The 14,901-nt window shown below is 42.5% G+C and overlaps 1 protein-coding gene across 4 annotated transcripts; it reads right to left on the bottom strand.

The window, feature by feature from the left end:
* Positions 1-1,454: 1,454 nt before the first annotated feature.
* Positions 1,455-14,332, bottom strand: trim33l (tripartite motif containing 33, like). 4 transcript variants are annotated; one of them, XM_047597661.1, is made up of 14 exons: positions 13,724-14,332; positions 11,759-11,821; positions 11,529-11,659; positions 10,557-11,181; positions 10,311-10,437; positions 9,377-9,493; positions 8,588-8,702; positions 6,730-6,876; positions 6,490-6,601; positions 4,031-5,316; positions 3,743-3,933; positions 3,100-3,211; positions 2,496-2,552; positions 1,455-2,304 (listed from the first exon to the last, which is right to left on the bottom strand). In XM_047597661.1, exons 4-14 carry the CDS (start codon positions 10,591-10,593, stop codon positions 1,900-1,902), a joined length of 2,706 nt encoding a protein of 901 aa, XP_047453617.1. In that variant the 5' UTR covers positions 10,594-11,181; positions 11,529-11,659; positions 11,759-11,821; positions 13,724-14,332; the 3' UTR covers positions 1,455-1,899. The 4 variants fall into 4 exon arrangements, with proteins under 4 accessions (XP_047453617.1, XP_047453616.1, XP_047453615.1 ...); XM_047597660.1 differs by lacking the exon at positions 10,557-11,181 and adding an exon at positions 13,162-13,215 and having other exon boundaries at positions 11,529-11,664; positions 13,724-14,327; XM_047597659.1 differs by lacking the exon at positions 10,557-11,181 and having other exon boundaries at positions 11,529-11,664; positions 13,724-14,323.
* Positions 14,333-14,901: the final 569 nt, after the last annotated feature.

Genomic DNA, 14,901 nt, shown 5'->3' on the forward strand with positions numbered 1-14,901 from the left:
TCTTTTTGTAGTTGGTTATTTGTCTTGAACGTCCTTCTACTTTTATTTTAATATAAAAGTCCTGGAGCTCGTCTGGATTATTTCTACATGTTTTTATCTCCAGTAAAGTTTGAAGACGCAGCAACAACACAACAAACATGACGTTCGTTTTCTTAGAGAAGTTATAAATATTCTTCAGGTGGAAACTTGATTTTCCTCTGAGCTGAAAAACAAACACTTCACATTCATCTGAATTTTTTTGTCGTTTATTAGACAAAAGTATAAAAAATATATTTAAATATACAAGAATCACAGCATGTTGAGGAAAACAAAGAGAATTATCGTATCTCGTCTGTTTGGTCCAGTTCTGGTGTCAAAGAGTAAAAAACTAGAAGGAATGAACATGATTCATTCAGTCACAAAACGTTTGACCACAGCAACAGAAAATACAGATTTACATCTGTGTGTATATAAATATATATATGTATTTATTTGTGTGTCTGTCTATAGAACAGCTGTAACATCAGTCACATTAGTTCACTTTTATGTAGATTTTTGTCATTTTATTGCGTCGACATCGATGCTTCTGCCTTAATGAGTTTCTTTCTTTGGAAATGACATTTTATTGTGTTTCCATGATGTTGGTCATAATAATCATAATAAGACGTGTTTAAAGTTTAAATCCACTGAAAATACACGACTCACCACTGATATTTATACTGATTTAAATACTGAAAAGTTTTTCATATTTAAAAATAAAACCACAGGTTAACTCTGTTTTATAATAATAACAACAACAACAATAATAATAATAATAATAATACACTAACTTTCTGGATTCTTTAAAAGTTGACTTATGGTAGAAATAAAGTAAGTAAAGTAAGACTCAGCTTCTGTGAAATATGTGTGTGTGTGTATTTTGTAATATTTTAGAGAAGAATAGTTCATATTACTTCATTCATCCATTATTAATCCAGGTTATTTCACAGCAGCTGTAACTTCTTGACTCTCTTGGACCAACAGATAATAAACATCAAACAGACTCCTGATAATAGACCCTTCACAGTTTGTAAACAAAGTGACATATTTTGAGGGGCGGGGCTTAACTGGAGGCAAAACATCTCAAACACTACAGCCTGTAAACGGCGGTTAGCATATTTCAATGGACTGTTATTAAAAGAATGGACGAGGAAAACATGTTTTAGAGAATATACTAATACACTCACTCCCTGTTATTTTAAAAAGTTGACTCTGATGGGATTATATTTACCGACCTCTACTCTCACTCACCGGACGAAGTCTGGTCTGTCTTTATCGAGTGAAGCTTCATCAACAAAGATATTACAAGATGAAAGTGGAACAACTGTGGAGGGAAACGTAGTGAATACAACTTCTGCTTGGACACCGCTGAAACATACGTTGCATTAATGTTTTTGATTTTTCAATTTTGGCCCCAAAAAAACACAACATTGTGGTTTAAAGTGACTGTGTTCGCCTCCAGCTTCGCTCTGTTTAGCCTCCAGCTAACGTAGCGACATCACAGTGACGTAGGACATGAAGGGGTCTATACATGAGACCGTTTCTATAATATACTGTATGTCCATGAGTCGATGATTCGAGGTTCTCTTTAAATGAACCGTGGTTCTCTTTAAATGAACAGAGGTTCTCCTTAAATGAACTGAGGTTCTCTTTAAATGAACTGAGGTTCTCTTTAAATGAAGTTGTGATCTGATGAGGTTGCTACACCTGGAATCTGGTTGTATTTGCATAGATGAAGAATAGCTGCCATCTTGTACCTTCTTGCTCTTCATTTAGCACCGTCCTTTGACATCTAGGTCCAAGGTTTGGTTTGTGTGAAATTTTCAGTCTCTCATAACTTCCTGTCATGTGACTTTAAAGGAGGCGGAGCCTGTCATCTCCTCATTTGTCCATCTTGGTCTTCTTGGCTCTTGAATTCGTTCCCATCAGATCCAAGTAGTTCCTCAGCCTCTTCCTCGTCTCCCTCAGTCTCGGTCTTGACTCTGCTTCCTCTCTGACCTTTGACCTCTCAGACTCTTCATCCTCGTCCTCTCCGCTCAGTGACATGTTTGGACCTCGAGCTCTAGCAGCAGGTTTGATGAGGACTGAAGGATGAAGCTCTGAGCTCAGAGTTTCCTCCAACTTCTTTTGGAAACTCTGCTTCAGTTCCATCAAGGCGTCGCCATGGTAACGGCTGGAGGCGTCCTCCAAAAGAGCCCGGACGTTGTGGACAAACTGAGCGGCCGTCTGATAGCGACGGAGCGTCAGACGCTTCGATATCACCTTCAAACCAGGACAAACACCAAACTGTAGAGAAACGGCAGAGAAAAGAAAACGACACTGTCATCAAAATAAAAGCCCCACAAACATCTCGGCCACGCTGGGTGTCATCAGAAACTAGAGGAGCTTCTCTTTCGTGCGCCTCTGGCAAAGGATTTTCTTTGAATAATCTAAATTTCTTCAAGCTTTGTTCAAGACACCTGCAGCTATAAACTGACCTCAGAGAGTCGAGAGCAACCTTCAACCTTCAGGAACAACAGGAGAGTCTCGCACCTCTGAAAGAGACAAAAAAAAAAAAAAAAAGAGACAAACCTTGAGCTTTACAAGAACTGATTGACCAAAGAAAATATGCATCAAAATCTTAGCTGTTTCAGTCAAACACAATCCAACAGACACAATGAGGAAGTATGAGCAATGGTTAGCCTTTAGCAGGGTCGCCATACATTCTGCTGTGTGAAGGGTAAACCTGCTAAAGTTCCTAGCTTCCTAGCCTCCCAGCTAGTAGTAGATTATCCTAGCTTCCTAGCCTCCCAGCTAACAGTAACTCTTCCTAGCTTCCTAGCCTATAAATGCAGTACAAGAATGAAAGAAACGGGTGTTCTTGTTATGTAGTGAACCGGAAACTAAAATGGAAGCTGAACATTGATTTGAAATGCTGCGATTGGTTCACTGGTGATTTTAACCTTCAGCTTTATGATGCCCTGTGCGATTAATTTGTCTTCCAGGGTGATTAGTACAAGTTTAATATTAGTCTTTCCAGATTTGTTCATCTGTTTACACCGATTAAAAACTCAGAATGTGAATAAAGGGAGGAACTCTGACCCTTTGGTTCTGCAAACTGAGACATGTTCTCTGAGGACTCTGTGGTCTCTCTGAGCTGTAGGGGTCTGAAGGGTCCGACAGATCCTGACACAACGAGCAAATCCACACCGTCCTGCAGGAGACAAACGTCAACAACCATGAATAAAACATTCAGTGTGTTTAAACCCACAGCTTCATCCAGCTATGCTCAAAATGAGACTTTCTGAATGAGGTCCTTGTCCCAGTTTACATGCAACAGAGAAAATCATGTCGTCGTCCTCCTCCACACTAGGTGGCGATAGTGGATTAATACGGCTCGTTTTCTGGTTCACCTATTAGGTCATACAATATACAACTCGTTCCTGGGGCAGACTGGCACTTCATACAACAACAAGCTGGATAACAGTACAGCTTTTTAATTTAAGGTGCAGATAGATGGCGCTATCCTTCAGGTGGTTCTTCTACCGGCTCCATTCTTCTTCTGCGACCGACCAATGTTTTTGTTCCAGGTTCACATACATTGTCTAGTTTAACTCCAATTAAGGCGTATTAGTTTTTTTATGTGCATGTAAACTACGTACTATAAACTTGTCAGACCATCTGAAGCACCTACTGGGAACCAGACGGCATGGCCCATCCACCTGAGAGTCTGACTCATCCTTACCAAATCTGGGGTCCGAGCGGGGGGAGGTGGCAGCCTCGGTGGTATCCTCGACAGCAGGCGGAACAGATGATTGAAGTGTTGGCTGATCCACATGCAGAGCAGGGAAGTATCTCCAGGGTCATCGGAGACTCTGGAGACAATGGCGGTTCGGTTAAGTCTATAACGTCGTCCGAGATGTCGTCAGGGAGAGGCTGTAACACAACAGAGGAACAACAGTCTCACTCCTAAAGGTTACGAGTTAAGATGTAGCTCGTAGCATGTTTGCATGATTCAACATTCACTTCCTACCTGAAAGTCTTTGTTTACTTCTTGCAGGTAAACATCTTTGCTGCTGGACTCGGGGATTCTCAGCAGAGACACTCTGGGCTGCCATTTGTTCAGACTTAAGTCCAGATTTTCAATCATGGAGCTCGAGTTCTCACTCTCAGTGTCTGACGTGGACGCTGACGAAGCTTTCCCTGCAGGTTTGTCTTCTTCAGAGTCTGAGATCATTAGTTCGTATTCTATAGATTTGTCTTCTTCCAAGTCAGAGTCGATCTCTGCAGGTTTTTCTTCTTCTTCGGAATTGGAGGTAGTCGGTCCGTTCTCTGCAGGTTCTTGTTGCCTCTCCTCCTGCTGGACTTTGGGATCACGGGTGGAGTTGAGTAACCCCCACAGCTTTGGATAACGGTCCTGAGGTTCCTGAGGGGAGTCCTTTTGCTCCACTAAGGTTAAAACGCTACTGGGTGCAGCAGAGCTTTTGTCTTCCAGGGTTCCTTCAGATTCCGAGGTGATCAGTTTGTATTCCATAGATTTGTCTTCTTCCAAATCAGAATCTATCTCCACACGTTTTGGTTCTTCAGAATTGGAGGTGATCAGTTTGTTCTTTGCGGGTTCCTGCTGCCTTTCGTTGTCTGTAGTCCTTAGTAGAACAGAGCTTTTGTCTTTCAGGGTTTGGAGGTCTGATGGCGACGAGTGGTTCTGTCCAACAGAGCTCAAGATTCTTGCAGCAGTTCCCCCCTGATTATGGAACAGCACTGCTCTGTACTGTCCTGGGACCAGGCCACAGTGTTTCTGCACCTGAGGGGAGGGGTAGAGCATCACTGGAATCCCAACAACGGAGCGGTTCAAGGGCAGGTAGGACACCTGGTTCGTTGGCGTGTTGCTTAGCAAAGTGTTAAGGTGCTGGTTCTGGTGGGAACCAAGGTTTTGCTTCAGAACCAGGACTGACTGGACGGCTTGAAGGGTGTTAGTGGAAAGATTTGAGCTGATGTTGACTGGTTGCAAGTTCACATGCTGGACTACGAAGGCACCGGTGGTGTTGGTCTGAGGGGGGGGCAAACTGGTGGCAGAGGTGGGAACAGGTGAGGTCACGTTAGAGGAGCTCGTGAATGACGGACAGGTGGAGGTGGAGGACGACCCAGAGGAGGAGGAGGAGGGAGCAGGACATGAGGCGAGGCACGTTTCAGAATTTGAGTCGTCATTGGTGGCTTTGGTGCAGGGGAGGGGCTTAGAGTCAGAGCCAGCTGGAGGTTCTGAGGTCTCACGGGAGGCGTTTGACACGGAGAAGGGGACCCACGAAATATTAAGTTCACCTGGACACCAAAACATTTCAGCTTCAACAGTTGGTCATATTCACAACAACAATAACGGAGGCAACTTACCAGGGCTGGGCAGTTTGACCAAAAATCTATATCACCATATTTTTACCATGAATAATCATGTGTTTATTATCTACCACACTAACAGTAAAACAGGTTTCATGGCCCCGTGTTTGAACGGCCTCTGATCTCAACTTCATACACTGTAGATAACCTGAGACAAGACTGCATGGACGCCAGATGTTTTAAAACCAAAGAAGTGGCCAGATTTCTGAAATGAAATCCGAGGACGTTCACAGCTCAGAGATAAAATTAAATGTTATCGAGATGAAATGAAGAAACAGGGACAATTACGGTTTAATTTATTCTGACATATTTATTCATATTTAAACATATTTAAACTGTCTGTGACGTCAATAGCAGCGCGATCAGCTACTGTAATAACTGGAGTTTTAAACAGTTTTTTCTCCTCATTCATATTAAAAATTCATATTATGACCTAAAAACCTGCTGGTATTCGGTATTAACTGGTTCACCACCCAGTCCCACAAGTTACTGTAAAAGTCTCAAAAACATTCATTTACTCTTTAACTTGAATAACCAGGGTTTCTGCAGATTTAAGCGATTGAAATTTAAGACTTTTTAAGGCATTTTTAAAAAAACATTATGGGGTAAATTTAAGAACTATATGAAGTACGGAAAATAAGGAAAATCAGAGACGCAGAATTAGTTTAAAAATAACTACATTTATTGTCATTTCAAACCGAAGTCTGGATTCCACTTTCAGGTCTCAGTAAAAGTTTTATTTCTGCTAAAAGTTATATTTTGTTTTGCCACCACCACATTGAACAAACAGTAAATGAAGTGGTAATAAATGGATGTAAGGATGTAAGACTTCACTACATGTAATTTAAGACCTACAAATTATGCTCGTATTTTGTTTTTTGACTTTTTAAGGCCTTAAATTGGAATTATCAAATTTTAGACTTTTTAAGGCTCCACAGAAACCCTGATAATAGTAATGACGTTTTTACCAAGACAAAAATGAATAGGTACAATTACGATAAGGGATTTAATAAATCTTACCTATTCCTTTTTGTCCTGATAAAAGAACCAATACTATTATTCAATAGAGGAAAACACAGGGAGACAAATCATCCATCTCACCAAACTTTAAAACAGCTGCTAGAGACTCTGCATTTGTAGTGACCACCATGGTAGGCATGGTCTGAGGTGGAGACGAGTCTTGATCAATAAGTTCCTTCAGCTGAGCCTTAATCTGAGGACACAACAACAAACTGGTTCTTCATCACTGATCTGCTTTGTCTTCGTTTTCTCGTGTCCAAAATGAGTTTTAAAGGTGCAGGACACAAACGGAAATGTGAGGAATCAGGACGAGGGTTTCACCTGATCTTTGTAGGTGAGCAGGCTCGGCAGGTCGCTGGTGTTTCGGGCTAGTTCACAAGTTTCACTCACTGATATGTGACTCTGGTTCAACTGAAGCAGCTTCTCTCTCCTCTTCTGGATCAGTTCACACTCTGAGCCAAACACCTTCTGCTCACAGAAACAAAGAAGCAAAAAGGAAAAGGTTTGTGTCTTATACATTAACACATTAACCATCCGGACCAGTTTAAAACGTTTCTCTCTGAGTCTCTGTTTCTACTTCAGTAGAAACTTCAGCCTATAGATCAGTTTTTAACTCGTGTTTCTAGACCAAGTAAAACTAGACTGGTTCTAAATAACTGAGGCTTTTTCCTGAATATTGTCGTCATGTTTGGTTCAAGGAGGAAAACGCTAGCAAGAGGAGAGAGCTAGCAGGAGGAGAGAGTAGCAGAGGAGAGAGCTAGCAGGGGAGAGAGCTAGCCAGGGAAGAGCTAGCAGGAGGACAGAGCTAGCAAGAGGACAAGCTAGCAAGAGGACAGAGCTAGCAAGGACAGAGCTAGCAGAGGAGAGAGAGCTACCAAGGGGAGAGCTAGCAGGGAGAGAGCTAGCAGAGGAGAGAGCTAGCAGGAGGAGAGAGCTAGCCAGAGGAGAGAGCTAGCCAGAGGAGCTAGTCAGAGGAGAGAGCTAGCCAGAGGAGCTAGCAAGAGGAGAGAGCTAGCAAGAGGAGAGAGCTAGCCAGAGGAGAGAGCTAGCCAGAGGAGAGAGCTAGCAAGAGGAGAGAGCTAGCAAGAGGAGAGAGCTAGCAGGAGGAGAGAGCTAGCAGAGGAGAGCTAGCAGAGAGAGCTAGCAAGAGGAGAGAGCTGCAGGAGAGAGCTAGCAGGAGAGAGAGTAGCAGGAGAAGAGCTAGCAAGAAAGAGCTAGCAGAGGAGAGCTAGCAGAGGAGAGGCTAGCAAGAGGAGAGAGCTTAGCAAGAGGTAGAGCTAGCAGGAGAGAGCTAGCAGGAGGAGAGCTAGCAAGAGGAGAGAGCTAGCAAGAGGAGAGAGTTACAGGAGCAGAGAGCTAGCAGTGAGGAGAGAGCTAGCAGGAGGAGAGAGCTAGCAGGAGAGAGAGCTAGCCAGCTACACATGATAGAAAGAAACAACATGACAGCCTCTTTCTATTGGTGGAAACATGCACCATCAACCAATCAGGACATGATGTGCCAGTGGTTGCTAAGGAACATGAGGCTATATTCAGTCTGTGAGACAGGAGACAGTTTAGAGACGTTAGACATTATTACTGTTGGACACCTGATAGTTGGACATGTCCAAATAGTTTAATGGAAATAGTTGTAAATAACTAAATGTGTTGATGAGCTTTAGAAATGTCCAGGTTAGATTTACATTCTAAGTTCTAGAAATGGTTTGTTCAACGTGTTTGTGGTTTTCTAACTTGTTCCTCCTGGATCTGATGGTTCTAGTCTGGTTTTAGCTCCAACGTGTTCACACAAGGAAAGAAACTGAACCAGGACCAAGGTGAAACAGAGTCAGACTCTGGGACACTAGACTCTGGGACATTAGACTCTGGACTGTGAGGGTTGAGGTGGGTCCACCACAGGAAGAGACCAGTATCTTCTAGATGTGTGAACAGGAACCAGAGTTGTGGTGGTGATGGGGAAGAAACACCGTCCACCACTTTGGTTCCTACCACAGTGAAACTTACGTCAGCTTCCTTCAGTACAGAGTTAGATTCTGGTGAGAAACACAGAGACTGGATGCATTCAGAATATTTTCCGTCAATAAGAGAGAATCTGTTTGGGTTTTGGACGTCATATGGTTCAAAACTGATAAATCTCAGATTCCGTTCTCACTGTCAGTTGAAGTGAAGTCAGAAGTCTTCTTACCTCGATCTCTTTCAGGACGTCAATTATCCTCTTTTTCAGAAGGTGAGTCATGGCCTGGTAGCTCCTCTGTAGGTCACACTTCAGCTTCAGCTTACTCACAGAAATATCCTGCAGCCTGAAAACCAGCAGCAACAAAAGCTTTTAAAAGAACTTTTGCTTTTAGAAAACTGAAAGTCCACAGAGAATAAACTCTGAGAAAGACTCGTGATGTTCTACAGTTTATTATATATTTATATTTAAGACTTTTTACGACCATTTAGCCTGGATCTGCTGTATGGACCATAGACTGTATGTGAGGCTGGAACTGTTCCTCTAAAGCCAGAGCCAGTAGAGCTCCCCCTGGTGGCTGGAAGCTGCAGTATAGATCATATAAACTCCACCCCTTCCATGTAAGAGGGCGGGGTTTGGGCCAAACTAAGTTTCCTTGGTCGACCACTGGGTGGACAGAGACTTAGACTTCTCTTTTGTTCACTCACTTTGCATTTTGCAAATTGATAAAAACAAATAAATCCCCATTTATATTTTTGAAAGCATTCTTAGTTCACATAAATTTTTGTGTGTGTGAAAGTATTTGGACAATATATTGATTGAAACTTGGAACATCAAAGACAAAAAAGGAAATGGTTACAAGTAGAACAACCCACCACTAATGAATGGACTGAAATTGTCCATGACATTTATTTTATGTAGAACCAATCAGACCTGATTTCATTTCACTGAACGTGTGATTTGTGTGAACCTGCTTCTATTGGAATAGTTAGTGGAGAAACGTATGTTTTACTTCCAGACCTGATCTCCATGTCTTGTAGGCTCCGCCTCACGGCTTCTCTCTGCGCTCTGATTGGTCTAAAGCAGAGCTCCAGCTCCTTCTTCAGACTGGCCTCTGCCTCGTTGGCAAAGTTGTACCTGGGGAGGACGAGGAAGGACAAAGGAGAGGTCTTCAAATGTCTCACTTTGTCCCAGTGGAGAATGAGTCAGAGTAGAGACAACCCAGCCTAACGTGGTGGTATTAAAGCTTCTGGGCCTAACGTGGTGGTATTAAAGCTTCAGGGCCTAACGTGGTGGTGGTATTGAAGCTTCTGGGCCTAAAGTCGTGGTATTAAAGCTTCAAAGCCTAACGTGGTGGTATTAAAGCTTCTGGGCCTAACGTGGTGGTATTAAAGCTTCAGGGCCTAACGTGGTGGTATTAAAGCTTCAGGGCCTAACGTGGTGGTATTAAAGCTTCAGGGCCTAACGTGGTGGTGGTATTAAAGCTTCAGAGCCTAATGTGGTGGTGGTATTAAAGCTTCAGGGCCTAACGTGGTGGTGGTATTAAAGCTTCAGAGCCTAATGTGGTGGTGGTATTAAAGCTTCAGGGCCTAACGTGGTGGTGGTATTAAAGCTTCAGAGCCTAATGTGGTGGTGGTATTAAAGCTTCTGGGCCTAATGTGGTGGTGGTATTAAAGCTTCAGGGCCTAACGTGGTATTAAAGTTTCAGAGCCTAACGTGGTGGTATTAAAGCTTCAGAGCCTAACGTGGTGGTGGTATTAAAGCTTCAGAGCCTAACGTGGTGGTATTAAAGCTTCAGAGCCTAACATGGTGGTATTAAAGCTTCAGGGCCTAATGTGGTGGTATTAAAGCTTCAGAGCCTAACGTGGTGGTATTAAAGCTTCTGGGCCTAACGTGGTGGTGATATTAAAGCTTCAGAGCCTAACATGGTGGTGGTATTAAAGCTTCAGACTACCTGTGGTTCATGTGGACCTTCAGCTGACAGTCTCGACAGGTGAGGCGGCTGCAGGTGAAACAGAAAAGCTTGAGCGGCTCAGACGGATGAACTCTGCAGAACTTGGTGGGAAGAATGGAGACATTTCCTGAGGACGAATAAAGAGACACAGAAAATATAAGTGAATAAAAAAATAAATAAAACAGTACAGATAGGAAGGAAGGAAGGAAGGAAGGAAGGAAGGGGTGAGGGTGGGAGGGAGATGACCCTTCTGTTCCTGCTTCCATCTCACGGCGCTGGTCATGGACCCACTTGTCACACTGAGGGTAAAGTGGCGAAGGCGTTGGATGTGGGGGTACGGGGGAGTCGCTTCGCCTTCACATCACAATCTCAGTGTCTCAGTCCAGAGACGACATTGACCGGGTCCCAGACAGAGTCGACTATCAGCAGGTGTCCGTGGGAAGTGGGGGGAGGATCTCACTGCAGTGACCTTCAGGGGAGATGTTTCCAGCGACGGCTTGGACCGAGCTCAGTGCTGTGAAGGTGCCCAAAGCAGATTAGACTGGGATTGTTTGGTCTTGGGGCGAGAAGACGCATTCTTTTGCGCGACTACTCTGTTTGTCCATTCTGGACTCTGAATTGATCCTTTCTCCTTTGCAAAGCCGGAAGCTTCTCCGTGATGTTACACATGTTGCGATTCATAGCCACAGTCTGAGAGACAACAGCTCTGCCCGTCGCTCCAGTCACCATCTTCTGATTTCCTCCATAAACCAGGGCGCTGCCTAATCCAATCAACAAAAGACCTGAAATCATGGTTCCAAATAGGTAGATGTCCTCAGTGTCCTCCTTGAAAAGAACCGCCGCCTCTTCCACGCGTCCATCGTGTAGCCAGCTGCCAACAGGAAGACAATTGCCTGAAAATTGTGTCACTTGCGTTGAGAGACTAGTTTATCAGTTCCGTGGTTTTGTAGTTTAGAGAGCAGTGCAGACAGAGTCTCTCAAAAGTATCGACAGCAAACAGACGAGACGAGACGAGAGGAGCAAAGCAGGGAAGATAAGGGAGAGGAGAGGGAGGAAAAATATGACGCCTTCGTTGAGAGCCAACGAGAATGAAGGAAAGAAGGAGGGAAAGAGTGGAGACGTGGTGTCCATATTTATATACAGTCTACGGTTTAAACCAGTTGGTTCAGTTTGTGTCGTGGTGGGTTCAAAGCCCCCTGGGATGGCGGGATTTCTGACCTTCGGGGGGCTGGTTGAGGAGCCTGTGGGACCTGGTCAATAAGACTCGACGATGAGCCGAGACACATTCATCACACAGAGGCTCATCGCAGTCCACACACCAACATCTGGCGGAGGACGAGTCACAGCTGCTGCACTGAGGAGACAGAGGGGAGGAGTTAATAAGACCGAGGAAGGAAGGAAGGAAGGAAGGAAGGAAGGAAGGAAGGAAGGGAAGGAAGGTAGGTTACCTGTTGACTCCTGGTGTCTCCTGGTTCTGTTGTTGCCTCCATGTTGAGCAGAGAAGTTGTCTCCTGAGAAACAGAACATTTATTATTAGTTTACTTTATTTTTAACATGTAAGAATCAATGAAATAATCACACATGAATGGACATAATGAGAAATAATAATAAGCTAAGGCTATAACATGTAACACAATAACAACTATAACAGCAGCTAAGGCTAACAGAGGCTAAGGCTAACAGAGGCTAAGGCTAACAACAGCTAAGGCTAATAACCACAGACATATACAGTATATACGTAGACGCTGCATTGACCGCTGAATCATACGTCAACATCGCCACCATTTTGGATGTGGCAAAGTGGATATATATATATACACACACACACACACACACACACACACACACACACACACACACACACACATACATATGTACATACAGTATGTTCATCAGTTAAATGTAAACGCTCTTTATGCTCTTTATTCAGAAAACCCTCATGTCACATCTACATTTCAGGATCTGGTTATTATAAACTAACGGTTGCACAGTATTTCTATTGTATGATGATCATATGTTTACAATTATTTCACCCTCTATACGATGTACAATCAATACTTCCATTATATACGGTAATTTGACCCCTTCAATACATGTCCCATGTGACAGTAGCTTCTGGTAAGATGGTTTGTTATGGTACGTCTGTGGTGCAGAACTAATATCAGCCTAGCGATTAATCTTAGCCTGATTCCATAAATACAGAGGGAGAACATGAAAATAAACATGAAAACAAACGAAAATAATAATAACATGTATTCAACAAATAATAAAATCATGTTTAATCATAATAATTATTCATATTGGTAACAACAATTTTGATTAAAAAAATAACTGCATCTGTCTTAGACATCTATGTGATTTCCAAAAAAGTGACTTAGTCTAGTTTATACGTTGTGGACAGACGGACGCCATATAGACATGATCTGCACGTCCATCACACGTATAATGTTTAGTGGGACAGACACAGATTAGATGTTAAATATAAATATTTCAATATTTATTGTCACAGTTACAATGTTGATCATTATATCATAAACTCTAATGTGTTATTATTATTAAATATATCATTATCACTGTTTTTATTGTTAATATCAATCTGTTTTGACAAATACCTACAAGCCTTTCAATGGCGTCGCACATTATCTGCATTTTCAATTTAACCAATCTATATAGAATCATAAATACATGCCTGACATTTATAATAAGCCAAACGGATTGAAAATCGGTTGAAAATTCTGTGGGTTTTTTGTTCACTGATACAGTCAGTAGACACGGCTTCCCCCTCCCCAAGATGGCGGCCGCGCCGACGCATCGTTCTAAAGGACAGAGACGGCGGAGGCGGTGTCGGTACCAGATATGTTCGGCCCGAGGATCCGGCGCTTCCTGGTGACGTCACGTCTGGTACCTACAGCGGCATCTAGTGTTTATATACATCTATGGGACCAACCCGCTCAATGCGGCGTTTATGTACATATCTATATATCTATATGTCTATGCTAACAAATGCTAAGGCTAATAACAGCTAAGACTGACAACAGCTATGGCTAATAACAGCTATAGCTAATAACAGCTAAGGCTAATAACAGCTATAGCTAATAACAGCTATAGCTAATAACAGCTAAGGCTAATAACAGCTATAGCTAATAACAGCTAAGGCTAATAACAGCTAAGGCTAATAACAGCTAAGGCTAATAAGAGCTCGAGGGAGAGGAGATGAACAGTTATGACATATTTATGCTGTAACGTAACTGTTGACAAACATCACACATAATAACTTTAAAAGTTGATCTAGGATTTTGTCATTCGTCATTTTGGGGCTTAGAAACACTCGGGGTTTGTAGTTTAATAACTTTGTAGACATTAAATAAATAAATAAATAAATATTAAGCCATAATTTTCAGCCTCCCACTCACCGCTAATGTCCGAGTCCTCCCCGGTACCGGAAGTTGACCCGGTTCTGCTCGGGTCTGATTCGGTTCTGCCTTCGTTCCGCTGCTCGATTCCCATCGAGGGGGAGACGACTCCTCCCTATTTTTTGTCCATTTGTCGGTTCATCTTTGCTCGTGTGAGGATGAAAACTGAATTTAATTTCGATGGCCACGCCGAGAGCTCGGTCACGTGACGAGCCGCAGGAGGAACAAGAAAACTTAAGGCTCGTTTATAGTCCTGCGCTGACCTACGCACGTAGCCTCTGAGGGACGAAGCTCACGTGGAAGTGCAAAAAAATAGTCGCTTGAGGCTTCAAAACAAACAAACGCAGACTTGTTACGCAAACTTCACTGCATTCCCTCTGTTACCAAGTAATGTCTCCTTCATACTATTAAAATAGTTTCATACCAGTAGTTGGCTGTAAAATATCTGATCTAATGGGTCAAGGTCTCTTTTAATTTCATTTGTTTATAATTGTGAGTTCCTGGAGATGAGAAACATATATAAGGACAAGAGTTGAATGGAGAGGATCCAATAACTGGCACCAGAGGTTCCCCCGGGTTCTGCAAGAGTTTTTATTTATTTATTTATTTTGACTCTTCTTTCTTGTAATAAAGTTTTTTTAAATGCAAGAGAAGCCTGGTCATTTCTTTTCATCAACGCATCAACAACAATCCCCATATTAAAAAAGCCCAACTTTACAACATTATTAAACATGTTGTAGCCTGGTACAATAAAAACAGTGTCAGTGGTTTATTTCACTATTATATATAATTGTATGGAGGGGGATTTTTTTTTCTAACTCATTTGTTTATTATTTTTTAACGAGGTTTAAAATTTTGCATAATTAAGGGTGTTTCCGCTTTAGGCACCGCGAGCTGCTAGCAAGACAACGCAGGACTACACAGTGACTACAGAGGAAACTGCGTTCATGGAATGAAACTTGTGGACATTTCATTGTGGACAACGTTGAATTTATTATTAACTTGTGCTCAACAACCCGGTGTCACCATAGATTGTGAAACTAACATGAAAACAGTTTCTATTGTTTGGTGGGTTCTCTCTGCATAGCAGCGCCCTGTGGTGGCGCAGTGCCGCTAATGCAAAGATGCTATTGATATTATATATTATTATATATAATTGTTGTTATATTTGATATATT

The sequence above is a fragment of the Mugil cephalus genome, chromosome 11 (genome assembly GCF_022458985.1).
Source record: "Mugil cephalus isolate CIBA_MC_2020 chromosome 11, CIBA_Mcephalus_1.1, whole genome shotgun sequence".
Classification (NCBI taxonomy): Eukaryota; Metazoa; Chordata; class Actinopteri; order Mugiliformes; family Mugilidae; genus Mugil; species Mugil cephalus.

What these genes read in the sequence shown, in the direction of transcription:
- trim33l (XM_047597660.1), bottom strand. Translation starts at nt 11,800, where the DNA reads ATGGAGGCAACAACAGAACCAGGAGACACCAGGAGTCAACAG. An exon ending in CCTCAACCAGCCCCCCGAAG is followed by an intron (nt 10,438 to 11,528) that starts GTCAGAAATCCC and finishes ATTCGTCCTCAG; the next exon opens with GAAATGTCTCCATTCTTCCC. An exon ending in CCGCTCGGACCCCAGATTTG is followed by an intron (nt 3,212 to 3,742) that starts GTAAGGATGAGT and finishes TGTCTCCTGCAG; the next exon opens with GACGGTGTGGATTTGCTCGT.